Source organism: Lytechinus variegatus, chromosome 9 (genome assembly GCF_018143015.1).
Source record: "Lytechinus variegatus isolate NC3 chromosome 9, Lvar_3.0, whole genome shotgun sequence".
NCBI classification, from domain to species: Eukaryota; Metazoa; Echinodermata; class Echinoidea; order Temnopleuroida; family Toxopneustidae; genus Lytechinus; species Lytechinus variegatus.
Window position 1 is genome coordinate 13,830,760 of NC_054748.1, and position 14,725 is coordinate 13,845,484.

At 35.9% G+C, this 14,725-nt stretch overlaps 1 protein-coding gene across 1 annotated transcript; it reads left to right on the top strand.

The window, feature by feature from the left end:
• The first annotated feature begins 2,371 nt into the window (after nucleotides 1-2,371).
• On the top strand, nucleotides 2,372-9,344 carry LOC121421641 (E3 ubiquitin-protein ligase TRIM56-like). The gene is made up of 2 exons (XM_041616407.1): nucleotides 2,372-2,783; nucleotides 5,684-9,344. The coding sequence occupies exon 2, from the start codon at nucleotides 5,702-5,704 to the stop codon at nucleotides 7,520-7,522; it is 1,821 nt and encodes a 606-aa protein (XP_041472341.1). The 5' UTR covers nucleotides 2,372-2,783; nucleotides 5,684-5,701; the 3' UTR covers nucleotides 7,523-9,344.
• Nucleotides 9,345-14,725: the final 5,381 nt, after the last annotated feature.

The window sequence follows — 14,725 nt, forward strand, 5'->3', positions numbered from 1 at the left end:
TTCCCGCTCGCATTGATTATTTTTAAAGTGATATTACATTTATTCATGAACACATCATTATAAAACCATTATTCAATTGCCTCTTCTTCATGTATAGGCGGATCCAGGTGGGGACCCGAGGGGTCCGAACCCCCCTATTGGTAGAGCAAAAAAAAGGGGGGGGGAAGAAAGAAAAAGGAAGGAAAAGAAAAGAGAAAAAAGAAAAGGAGGGAGACGAATGAATAAAATAAGATGAGAGGAAGACTTGGAAAAAATATTTTATGTCACTATATAAAATTTTCGCTCGCGCTTCGCGCTCGCATTGCCTGTTAAGTGATCCACATATCTTGTTCAACATGGAGCTTAAATATCAAGTTTGGAAGTCAGTATACAAAACATATTTCTCCTTGGAAATCGAACTTTCATAAATTTTTGTGATTTACATATTGATTTTTAAAAAGTGCTCTGTAAAAATGTCAGTTTTATGGTCTGAATATTGCGAATTTGATTTATCAGGTACCTATTATTTTCATGTAGGACTATTCCATAAAGTTTTCAAAATATCCCTTTTCAGGTCTGATTGTCAAAACGCATCAGCTAGCGCTGCTATGCTTGCATTTTTGATTGGCGGGTTATGTATGTCTCAATATTGATTATATAACAAACTACTTAAAATCCCCTTTTCATGACAGTTTATCAAAAATTTCGGCTCGCGATTTGCGCTCGCATTAATGGTTAAAAATATATCAACTAATTAATGATGCATCCTATTCATGAATAAAAAGGTGCTTGAAATGTTCAGTGTTCAGGCCATAATATCATCAGATTCCGCGCCCTCATTATGCATTAATACTAAGATATCAATTTAATAATTAAATTGTCACTTTTGTTTTATCTCGCGCTTAGCAAGATGAATAGGAAGATATATAGTCATCATATTCAAATGATTACATGGATGTCAAGGTCCTATGTCTCAAAATTAAAGTAATAATGAAACATATCAGCTCTTTATCAAGTGCGATTTATATCCACCTTACAAGTTTCCTACAAACATGACAAAGTGTTTGAAATATCAGATCTGAGTACCAAATATTTTAAGCTCGCGCTTCGAGCTCGCTTTTTTTTTCATGATAAAAGATTGTTTAGAATGCCTAGATTCTAGGTCTAAATCTGAAACACGCGCGCGCATTTTCATTCAGTTATCCAGTTTCAGATTACAATATCAAAAAAAATCTGCTCGCCCTTTGTGCTCGTATTATTAATGTAGGAAGATCCCCTTTCTCATCCCTTTCATGATTTACAAAACACGAATAGAGTATCCCGTTCAAGTTCGAAATCTCGATTTTTTTATGCTCGCGCTTCGCGCTCGCATTCATTTGATTGTGAAATTTAATGTCTTCATGGCTAAAGGAAAGCAGTCCTTAAAAGGCACTTTTCAATCAGTTCAAAACGTGTACAAACATTTTCTGCTCGCGCTTTGCGCTCGCATTATTAATGTAGGAAGATCCCCTCTTACTCATCTTTTTCATGATTTAGGAAACATGAATAGAGTTCCCGTTCTAGGTCTAAATCTAGAATTTTTCTCATTTATACGTCTTGTCCTGGGCATTCTATTGTGATGTGTAGTGTACTGATATTTATTTTGTATTGTAATGTATTATGTATTTCTTTGTAGTTTATATACGACAGTAAAGTGATGATTAAAGAAAATGTTCTTATTTGTACACTTATTGCACGTATACGTTCTAAATTTGACATGAATTATATAAAACATCTCCATTGCTTTAAACGATAATTAATTTCCTCAAATTATTCTAATTTAATCATTTTTTCATTGAAGAATTTGCCTAATTAATGAAGTTTATTGAAATCAATGAATCAAATGAATGATCATTCCTTCAGTATTTTGAATTTATGTATAAAATGATTATTTACAAGGTTTCCAAATAAATAGAATTAAGGCATTTTAAAGCTCGTGTCTTATTTTTTTTTCAATTTGTACCAATATTATGAGATATGACGTGAGCGATATGATACTGTTGTTTGAAAATAGGTTACAATTATGTAGAATTTGTAGACCAAAGAGAAGAAATGCATTTCGCAACATATCACCTGGGTTTCTCTTAGACCAATCGAAACGTTACGAATCAAACACAGAGGCACACACCAACACGCACACACACCCCAAAAGCACACAAACGCATTAATTCATACAATGAATACATATCAAAACAATAATTATCTGATAAAGAAAATGCTTTTATTTCATTGAGATTACTGATCAATTTGGACTAATTACAGAATTTGATACAGTCCTTAATCCCAATCATGAACAAATGATCTATACATCATCACTTTGCCATAGTTCGTCAAAAATGAACGAGTGGTGTTTCTGCAGATACACCCTTTTACCATGATTTGACCATGAAAACCAATTGGTGTATCTGCAGATACATCCTTTTGCCGTGATTTGACCATCAATACTAAATGGTGTATCTGCGGCCCCCCGTGGATCCGCGCCTGCCTGTATCTGCATATGTTATTATCTCTTTTTCCGCAGATATGTAGATATCGCTACGTGCGCGCGACTAAGGTCGAAGGTCGGTGGGAAATTCCCAGTCACTAAAAATAGTCTGAACACGAAATACCAAACAGAAAGCAAGACAAATTGTACTGAGACTGCATATACTATATGTAGTACTCTTCCTATAAAGCAAGTTCACTAACATTTCCGGCTTGTTCAAACTGTGTCTGAGATTTTCAAGTCCCAGCGTTGATAACGGACCAAGGGCCTAACTTTAGAGGTGAGTGAATTAATAAGGAGATATCTAGATGTGCACTGACATGCAAGTCGTGGCACCTGCAGGTACCCTGGCCTTGCATTGGCAATTTCTTTTTAATGACGTCATATTCGCCACACCAAGTTTTCGCATTCCTCTTAATGATGACTTTTCTATTTTTACAGAATCAAAATTTCTTGTTTTGAACTTTTAACTGAAAGTAGAGAAAAATCAAGTATGAATATAGGAATCGTATGACACTAGGTTTAGACCATCTGCAGGTATTTTAAAGGTTAACTTTAGGGACAAAACGGAAATGTAACATAATACCATATCTAATTTGAAAGTATGGATGTTAGAAACCAATGAAATATTATGATTTTGGGGAAGGAAAACTATACACAAAATCACACAGATATTATCACAAAAATTAACGTGGCTATAGCATTTATAAGCAGTATTTTGGATTTTAATTTTCTTGGTGAAATGACGGAGGAAAGGGGGTAGTACGAAGACTTGAATATGAGATGAGGTGAAAGAGACAATGTCTGAAGTTTGCTCGAGATGAGATGATAGAAGCCCACAAAAGTATTAAGGTGACTAGATAGATAAAGAGGCTTTTAAATTTGTTTACAAATTATAATTTTTCCTATTAAAAGCCTCTTTGTTTATTTATTTACTATCTATTGTCCACGGCGGATTGCATTTGTATATTAATGAGTCAGAAAGAAGAGGATCGAGGGTATTTGTATTCATGGGTGTCGATCACGGGGGGGATGGGGGGGATATATCCCCCCCAATATTTCAAGTGGGGGGGATGGCCTGTATTATCATCCCCCCCAATAATTTAGGGTAGAAAAATTATAATAATGATGATGAAAAAATGAAAAGTTTGATCATGATGATTATAGTATGCCATCAATCAGTTTGTTTCCCTCGCAATTTGTGTATATTATTATTAAATAAAAACATTCTTTTTCAGGACTATTAAACAGATGGGTGGAGGTTCAAGATGAAAAAGAATGAAATGTTTATGTATCTGATATTTTTTAACACATGACATAAAAGGACCCCAACGAAAATCAACTTTTGTTGATAGGGTGTTCCATCCCACCAGTGGTGAATAAATTAATTTAAATAAATCATTAATTCAAAAGGGTGGAAAAATAAAAGGGAGTAAAAGGGTGGCAAGATAAATCTCTAAGGAATGACGGTAAGCCCGATGGCGCACGAGAAGCCACACAGGTTGTAATTTGTGCTAGTCTTAATTGGTCCGAATCTGCATTTTATCATCATGCATTAAGAAGAATAAAGATATTGCCAGTCAGGTTAGATTTAAGAGAGAAGTTGTATACACAGAGGCGTCGATCCTGGGTGGGGGGGGGAGCAGGGGGCGATCGCCCCACCAATGAAAATATTGGGGGGCAAACATATAGTTTTGCCCCCCCCCCAATAATTCCGCATGTGCAACTACAAATGAAATAAGATTGTAATGCTACACTGAAATCAGCAAGCGAGATTGAGATACCAACTCGATTTTGATTTAAAATCGTGCTCAAAATGTCTGCTTTCAGAATGGAATATAAAAATGTTCAGCTCGCGCTTCGCGCTCGCATCATGTACCAAAAACCCATACTTTTCATGATTATATAGGTGAATAGAATGTCCCGTTTTCAATTCTAAACCTCAAAAGAACTTTGGTTTGCAATAATCTTTTGTTGGATATATATCTTCCATTAAAGTGTCTTTTTTCCAGATCAAAATTTCAGCTCTCGCTCGCATCTATTGTTCTTCTAGATACCCATCTTAATCATTGGTACCAAAAATGCTTAGAATGTCAAGCTTTCAGGTCAGAATATAAAGAAATTTCAGCTCGCTCTCTAGTGAGATACATGTATCGACCCTCCTCATGAGTTACTACAAACAAACCTAAACAGGTACATTTTTCCTGTTTTCATGACACTAAAAAAATTTAGCTCGCGCTTCGCGCTCGCATTGTTGTTGAAGGTGAGATATGTGTCTCTTTCTCATGAGTTATATATATAGGCCTATGTGTGTGGGGGTGTGTGGGTGAGTTTGTTCGTTTTTTGTGATCGAGCGCCTTTGGAACGTTGATTCATAATTTTGCCACCCCCCATCTGAAAAATGGATCGACGCCCCTGTGTATACATCATGCTCAATAAACAGATCACTATGTACATGGTCCAGTCAATTTTTGTCATTTTTTCTCGGTATGAGTTTAGAATAGGCTTACTTGTAACACAAATTGAATTTTCAAAAAAATTATACAAGTATAGTACACTACAACAATGAAGGAATTTCCAAGAACACCATGCATATCAACCACTCCCAAATGTCCTAACTTGTAATTTTAGTGGGGGTAATGTTGAAAGATTCCCATCCACAAGAACATTTGTGTCAATCATCCCCCCCAACCAAGAATACCGATCGACACCCACGTTTGTATTCCAGTTCATCGTGACTTGGCCGTGAACCAGAATAACCTGGTGGGGTGAATCGCTGCCCGGAAAGCAGTAGATGGCAGGTTCGAATTCCACTGGTTCCAATTTTTTCTGACTTTACATATCGAGCATGCGATCTTAAACACATAGGATTAATACCGAAAATTCGTTTACAAATTATAATTTCTCCTATTAAAAGCCTATATTTCATTGCAGTTGTCAAGGTCAGCACTGCTGATATATTGATTCGTATAATGCAGGCGAGACTGCCAGGAGCGCTCCACTTACACTGTATTACGAGAAGGGACCAGGGGCAGGGGAAAAACATAGGTCAAGTGTGACTCACACTTTTAGAGTTAATTATCCCCCGGTAAACCTCTTTAATGTTGATGTAAGTTTAACGATAAAAATATATCCAATACTACATGTGTCATGTTTTCTTAATTGTCTTTCATTTTGCAGTATTACAGAATTCCCACCATGGCCGATGCATTGAATGCCATCTCCCAGAGTATGGAGTGTCCTGTGTGTCTTTCTACATTCACCGATCCCAAGATCCTGTCTTGTTCTCACACTTACTGCAAGACTTGCCTGGACAACCTCTTGGAGTGCCACGGTAACTCCCAGATCCGGTGTCCTGTCTGCAGAGCTGTAACGCAGGTCCCAAACCAAGATATCGCCAAACTACAGACAAATCTTGCTTTGAAAAATGTAATAGAAGACATGAAGTGTCATCCGCAGATTTGCACGAATTGTATATCTAATGACAAGCCCAGTGCTGCTGTCTACTGCCAAGACTGTGGAAAGTATCTATGCACCACTTGTCTTCATAAGCACTCTCAATGGGGAGACTTCATGCGTCATGACGTCGTCGCCATGAGTGAGATTTTATCAGGAAAGGTGTCAGTACGTAGATACCGCAAATGCAGGAAACACCCGAACGAAGATGATGGATGTTTCTGTTCCACCTGCAGGAGATTCACATGCTTCAGGTGTGTTGTTATGGATCATACGGGAGAAGGACACAAGGTCATCGAGGGAGCTGCTTATGAGGATAAACACATGAAGAGTATCGAAGAACTTAAGTCCAAGGTGGACAAGGAACAATCATGCTATCAGAAATACATTGATTTCATAGATGAACAGATGAAGAGTGTTGACCATGCCAAGGAAAAGTGTACAAGTGACATCAACAAAGCATACGATGAAGCAGTCCTCCAGTTGACAGAGAAGAGAGAAGTCCTACTTAGAGAAGTCAAGGGAACGACTAAAGGGGTAGAGAAAGAACTGGAAAACATGAAGACATCGGCTCAGAAGCACATCAATCAGTTGACGACCATTGCTGACATGGTAACCAATAGAACGAAGATTCCAGTAGATATGGATACTTTGGCTGCACATGACACTCTATGTGAAGAGTTACGAGAGCTCTGTGATCAAGGGAATCCCTATTACGTGAAGCCGAGAAAATCGAGCAGCAGAGGGAAGAATTTCTCTTTCAAGAGAAACGTTGGAAAGGATGAGCTAGGCCTTGGCAATATTGTTAATGCAGTTGTTGATGTAGTTGTAAAGAATGTCGCTTTGCCTACTAAAAATAGTATGGATACCATGGTTAGTACTTCAGACGGTAGGATGGCAGTAGGATGTTATACAGGTGGCATGAATATCTTCTCTGCTGATGGTCAGCTCCAGCAAACAGTTCTTAGGGGTGTTAAGATTCGTGGGGTAGGGTTCCTCTCTGATGATCGACGTGTTGTGATTGATACTTCAAACAAAATTACACTGTATACACCAGAGTTCACAAAATTGAATGTAGTGTTTGAGACTCTGAGTGGTTATAAAGGTGGGATTTCTAAGATGACTGTTGATGGTGATGATTTGATCTATGTAAACTACCAGAAAGCCAAGAAGATCCAGGTTTTTTCAACAGCAGGTGGGCCAGCAGTGCAATGCAATGAGTATGAATCTTGGCAAATCACTAGTTACGATGGTTCTCTTATCACTTCATCACTTGCTACTGTCAGATTGATAGACAAACAGGGTACTGTACAACATGAATTAAAAAAAACGGGTAGCTTTCTTTGCGGTGCTGTATCTCAATGGAATACAATCCTGATAGCCAAGGTGGTGCATGGTGAAGGTTTGGTGAGCATTGACGAATATACAAATGAACTACAGTACATTCAAAACCTGGTTAATGATTACACGATAGAGAAGCCGGAGAGACAATGGTATTATCTCCAGCAGTACCGATCAGGAGAGATCGCTTTCTGCACCCCGGATAGACTTTACATTTTCTAATAAATAGAATGGATGACATGACATCAGTATTGATGCGTGGTATGATATAACTTTCTTGTAGAAGGGAAATGTGTGATATCCTCTAATAATTTCTCCTTTCTATTAGTAAGATCATTTGTACACATGTGGTATATAATGTAAACATATACCACAGATAATTCCCAACTCCTTTCCCACCCCCCACCTTCCAAAAAACACATCCCCTCCAAATCAATACATTGCCTGTCACGTTACATTTCCAACCTGTTTACCAGTAAGCATCTTGGATTTCAAAATTTCTTATATGTCTGATATGTAATTTTAAACTAGAAATCAATACAGAGTCTAAATTTCATTCAGTTGACATTTAGCTTTAGTATATGTTAGGGTTTGTTTACTAATAAACGAAAAAAGTTATTCTCTTTGAATAAATATCATTCTCAATACACACATTTTTTATGTTTTAGAGTGGCAAAAACGTAAGCCCTCATTTTCCAATCGATCTGAAGCAGCAGTTACAAGATTAATTTTGACTATTCTCATTTGACATACAGTCATGTACAAACAGGCCTGTATTCGTTTAAAACAACTATCTCCACCTTTTTGTTTGTCTGAATTGTTCTATATTGTACAGTAAATTCTGTGGGAAATATGTAGCTATCTGAACTTATATTTCAACAAATTCAGAACAATAGTCATGAAAGAAGGTAAATATTGGATTTTTTTTACCCATTTCTGAGTTACAAAACCATACTTTCTTGAAAAGAGATTTGGAAATTATATTTGACATAAAGAATATCATGTAAAGACACACTTCATTTTCATGTTTAAAAAAGGAGGAGAAATGTGAAAAAGCAAAATTTGTTTCTTTTTTAATTATCACCCCATTTTCCTTAAATGTCGACCGTTTTTCTCATTTAATCTGCTCTTTGCATAAATTTACTTTAATGATAATTTAGTAAGCCTCCATTTTTAAGAGGTTGCGACAGTGACAAGATTTCCAACCGTCATTTCCAAGAGTGTGTAGTATTGTATTTAATATATCAAATTTTTATATACTTTATCCACTATCATGACGTATATCTGTTAAAAAATCTTGATTTTCATGATTGGCACAGCTGTAGCAAGTACACCTGTTGTTTTATTTTATCCGTTTTTTAGCTGATCGCGATATTGTTGTGTTGTCGCTGGATCGATTGCACTTTTACTTTCAACCAGACTTAAATGATACGAAGCAATACAAAGCCTGTATAATTCATGTATACATTCATTGAAGATTATAGATAAGTTGATGATGATGATAACAAATAATACAGGAACATAAGTAAGTCTGATGGTGACTATACTCTGAAGATGAATATGAATTCTACAGTATAAAATATAAACTCTTCTGTAGCTGTCTGTATGCTGGAACCATCTCTAAAGTAATCTGTAATCTGATTTGGATTCAGAAGTGAACCCTTTTATATTGGTCTGAGGTTTGATCTACACTCTTTACAACCAAACAGGTGATGGTCAACCTTGGACGCTTGACCAAAACAATCTGTACGTCATAACTTAAGGGAGAACATGAAATGTAGTGAATAAGAAACCCATGAAATGTGTGTGCGTCAGAAGTTTAGCTGGAAGAAGAATGAGTAATACTTTCTTATCTTAAGAAAGTTGGAGCTGGTAAACACATGATTTCCTGTTATACTTGCTGTAGAAGTATTGATTAAGTATTGATTATGTATTGATATAATATTGAATATGTGAGATATGTCTTATCATCACATAACAATATAATATGAACATTGTAAATAAGAACGTAATTATTTCATTAAGATTATAGGGAAGAAAACATGTAGCATGAAATGTATCACACCACTAGATACGTCACGTAAACCTAAATTTGATGTTCTATCTATGTTATTTGTTTTGTGTGTTTTTATGGCTGCTCGCGATATCGTAATAACTAGAATATTATAGATAAGAACCAAAGGTTACTTTCTTGTTTATATAGGGGAGCAAAACATGCATATATATGTAAATATATAACCACATTAGTAGATATTGCCGGGAGATATTGTTAGTTACTTTTGGAGATTTTACATTTGGTTTGTCTGTTTTATGGCTGCTTGTAATATCTTAATAATGTGAATATTATAAATAATGATAATGTCATATTTACCCAGGGTAGCCACTCCAGTTAGGAAACTGCTCTACCAGCGGGGCCGGCATAAAATATGTTATCATTAACCTTCTGCAATCTAAATGCTGAGCGGCTGTACATAGCAAGAAGGCAGAAGGTTCAATATTTATAAGTCTTTGGTACGACAAAGTCAGGGATTGAACCCAGGACCTCCCGTTCATGTTGGGGACGCTCTACCACTAAGCCACCATGCCCGGTATATAAGAAAAAAAGTTCACAATATTTGGATTATACTGTAGTTGTAAAATATGTACATAATTGGGAGTGATCCTTTTATGTCAGCGGGGGCGTGTTAATATTTTTTTTGCTTGCCAATTTTCGCCCCAACATAATTCATCACCATTTATTAGGAGTGAAGACTTTTTTTTTTGGGGGGGGGGAAACAAGGGGGGTCTTTGGGGAATTGTCCCTGGCATTCAAACTTACTTCAATTAGGAGTACGTACAGGTGTCATCAATTCTCCGATCAATCTTTGGCAACTGGTTTCTAATAAAAAAAAATGGTTACTACGGTTACAGTAATTACTACGGTCGTTCCTTAACCCGTTTTCTTTGAACATACAAAATACAGCTCTATTCATGTAGGTTTATATGTTATGTGGGGGTTTTCTTATTGATTTTCCTTAAGTTTTATGATGCTTATTTCTTAAATATGTCTTCCGCACGAGTGTCCATTTGTGTTGTGAATCTATTGTTCAAGGGGGGGGGGGTGGTGATTTATTGTGTCATCCCCCACCTTGAATAGTATGACGTCACGACACCAGTGGTCTTCCGAAAATTAAAAAGATGCATTTGGCATCTTATTTTATAGTGATAAGGATTTCAAGGTTAATAGAAAAAATAATGGTATAATGTGTTATTTTTATTGTATTTTTAAGTAATCAAATTACAAATTGCTATGTATGTAATTACGAGAACTGCCTGATACGAAACTTTTTACTCAGAAAACAATGATCGGGTTTATATATTTTATTGTCTTCATTATTTTTTGAAGTAGAAAACAGTTAAAGGAAACCAAAACCGAAGAAGGGAAGCAATCTTATTGGAAAGAGTAAAATGAGAGGAACAACTTAAAACAAGTTTCATCAAAATTGGTTATGAAATAAGCAAGTTATGGAAGTTTGAAAACTCTTGTTGTATTTTCTATGGGGATCCTCAAATTGGCAAACGCGCTTCAAAATGGCTGATTTTGTGGACGACTCTCCATTTGTTTTGTACACTTATTTTTAGATTTTCGTCATTATCTTTCAAATTGCATCTTTCCTCCTGAGCACAGCATATAACATTGGGACATATAATTCACACCACATATGTCGAGGTCAGGAGGAGATAATGTAAAATATGTAAAATAATGGGGAAAATCTGAAAAATTTTGTACAAAACAAATGGAGAGTTGTCCACAAAATCATTTTGAAGCACGTTTGCCAATTTGAGGATCTCCATAGAAAGTACAACAAGACTTTTTAAACGTCCATAACTTGCTTATTTCATAACCGATTTTGATGAAACATTTTTTGAATTGTTCCTCTCATTTTACTCTTTCCAATACGATTGCTTTTCTTCTTGGGTTTTGGTTTCCTTTTAGAGTAGAATAGATCTATTTCTTACAGCCAGCTACATTCAAAATAGGTAGGCAGTCACACATCATAACAACAATGCATTTTATGTGAATACACTGGCTTGTAATATAAACTATAACAGTTTAAGAGTAGTTTTTAAAGTCAAGTATGGTGTCAAAAATTGACCAAAGTAGTTTTTAGACAGGCAGACACAAGTCATATAATTCTGCGGAAATGTGACTTGAAATTCTTTTCATGCCTGGGGTCAGAAATGATAATAATAATAATAGTAATAATTAAATTACATTAGTTGTTGATGATTTAAATTCATAGTACGAGTGAAATTAGACTCATATTCTAACATTCCAAAGTAAGAGACTATGGCGTTTAATCCATTTTAAAGGTGAATTCCAATGTTCACAAAGAACCAGTAGATGTTATTTTTTTAAGTCATTGCCATACCCAGCGTAGGTGACAGGGAGCAATTGCCCCCCCCCCCACCTGAAATTTTGAAAACTTGCATTTTCTTTACTGATTAAAAAAATCACAATATTCACCAAAAATATGCACAAAGTTCTTCAATTTCAACTTAGTAAATGCAGCTTTCTCGGATTGTTTCATACTTCTTGCCCCCCCCCCCCCTCCCCCTCGCCGGAATAAAAAAATCTGCATACGGCCATGAAAAAATATATTACAATTGAATGTTCCATTGATGGTTCGTATTATCTAAAAACTATCTAGAGAATCTTTTAAACACATAGCATCGGTCGACAAGAGCTGCCTCAGTTACAGTTTTATTGTTATGTACTATTTTTATTACTTTATTTGTGTGTTTGGGGTGTGTGTGTGTGGGGGGGGGGGATGGGAGGATGGGCGTTTTGTGAGAGACATAGATTGGGATATATATATATATTTATACACTCTAAAAAATGAAGTGCTAATTAAGCACCTAAAGTGCTTGTATAGTGACTGCACTAGAGTGCTGATTTTCTAGTTGAAATTTGAACTAAAAAATCAGCACTCGGAGTGCTGAGTCACTATGCAAGCAATTTTAAGTGCTAAATTAGCACTTCATTTTTTACAGTGTATATGTGTATATACATATATATATATATATATATATATATATATATATATATATATATATATATATATATATATATATATATATATATATATATATATATATATATATTATGATGACAAGTTTACGTGTACCAAACGCTCTTGAGGTGTGAGTATGAAACGTAATGAGATGAGGTCAAATCCAAGGATGGCGCCGGAAACCATTCTCATCTTTCTTTCATTAAGATAGAATACTGTATAGCATCCCACTTTTCTTCCACCATATATATACTATTTATATATCTATATATACTCCGAATAAAGACGAAAGCTAGAGCTGACAATGGTTTCCTGTGTCATCTTTTGAGTTGACCTCATATAAATATATATATATATATATATATGCACACAAATTTATCTTGCTCACTTCCATATTTATCTTTTTATACTATCCCACTGCCTCACCCACCCACGCACACACACCCACTCATCCCTTCTCTGGTCTCTATCATCTCCTTTCTTTCCATCGGGGGGGGGGGAGGAGATGCATAAAACTTTTCAAAGAAACTTGAAAACGAGGGAACGAAGAGCCCGAGCTTATTATGGGGGCGCTTTTGCGTTTTCTAAAGTGAAAATGAAGGATTCTGTGCACAATATTGATGAATTTTGTTAAAATTTTCAGTAAAAAATGTAGGTTTCAAGTTTCGGGGGGGGGGGCAATTGTTGCCAATGGTTGTAACATCAGTGATGAGTAATTAGGAGTCGAATTACACAATGTCAAATGATCTCTGCGCAAAATTCAATTAGCAGATATTAAATAAACATCATGGTATTGAACAGTGGCGTACCGTGGGTCACGGCATTGGGGGGGCACCAGCAAAAATTTCGGGTCACTTAGGGAGCGCGCGAAGCGCGCTCAGTTGTCAGGTATTCTGACCTAATAGAGATATTTTAAGGACATGCAGTGCCATTGAATTGATATGTATCTCACTGATTTAATAATGCGAGCGCGAAGCGCGAGCTGAAAATTTTTGATATTGGGGGCTAAAAATTGACAATATAAGCAAATTGTTTTGTAATCATAATACTTAACTGTCTCGCTAAACAAACATTGCGAGCGCGAAGCGCGAGCTAAAAATTTTGTCATACCCACCATAGGTGACAGGGAGCAATTGCCCCCCCCCCCCACCTGAAATTTTGAAAACTTGCATTTTCTTTACTGATTAAAAAAATCACAATATTCACCAAAAATATGCACAAAGTTCTTCAATTTCAACTTAGTAAATGCAGCTTTCTCGGATTGTTTCATACTTCTTGCCCCCCCCCCCCCTCCCCCTCGCCGGAATAAAAAAATCTGCATACGGCCATGAAAAAATATATTACAATTGAATGTTCCATTGATGGTTCGTATTATCTAAAAACTATCTAGAGAATCTTTTAAACACATAGCATCGGTCGACAAGAGCTGCCTCAGTTACAGTTTTATTGTTATGTACTATTTTTATTACTTTATTTGTGTGTTTGGGGTGTGTGTGTGTGGGGGGGGGATGGGAGGATGGGCGTTTTGTGAGAGACATAGATTGGGATATATATATATATTTATACACTCTAAAAAATGAAGTGCTAATTAAGCACCTAAAGTGCTTGTATAGTGACTGCACTAGAGTGCTGATTTTCTAGTTGAAATTTGAACTAAAAAATCAGCACTCGGAGTGCTGAGTCACTATGCAAGCAATTTTAAGTGCTAAATTAGCACTTCATTTTTACAGTGTATATGTGTATATACATATATATATATATATATATATATATATATATATAATATATATATATATATATATATATATATATATATATATATATATATATATATATATTTATTTATATATATATATATATATATATATATATATATATTATGATGACAAGTTTACGTGTACCAAACGCTCTTGAGGTGTGAGTATGAAACGTAATGAGATGAGGTCAAATCCAAGGATGGCGCCGGAAACCATTCTCATCTTTCTTTCATTAAGATAGAATACTGTATAGCATCCCACTTTTCTTCCACCATATATATACTATTTATATATCTATATATACTCCGAATAAAGACGAAAGCTAGAGCTGACAATGGTTTCCTGTGTCATCTTTTGAGTTGACCTCATATAAATATATATATATATATATATATATATGCACACAAATTTATCTCTTGCTCACTTCCATATTTATCTTTTTATACTATCCCACTGCCTCACCCACCCACGCACACACACCCACTCATCCCTTCTCTGGTCTCTATCATCTCCTTTCTTTCCATCGGGGGGGGGGAGGAGATGCATAAAACTTTTCAAAGAAACTTGAAAACGAGGGAACGAAGAGCCCGAGCTTATTATGGGGGCGCTTTTGC

What these genes read in the sequence shown, in the direction of transcription:
- LOC121421641 (XM_041616407.1), top strand. Translation starts at nt 5,702, where the DNA reads ATGGCCGATGCATTGAATGCCATCTCCCAGAGTATGGAGTGTCCTGTG.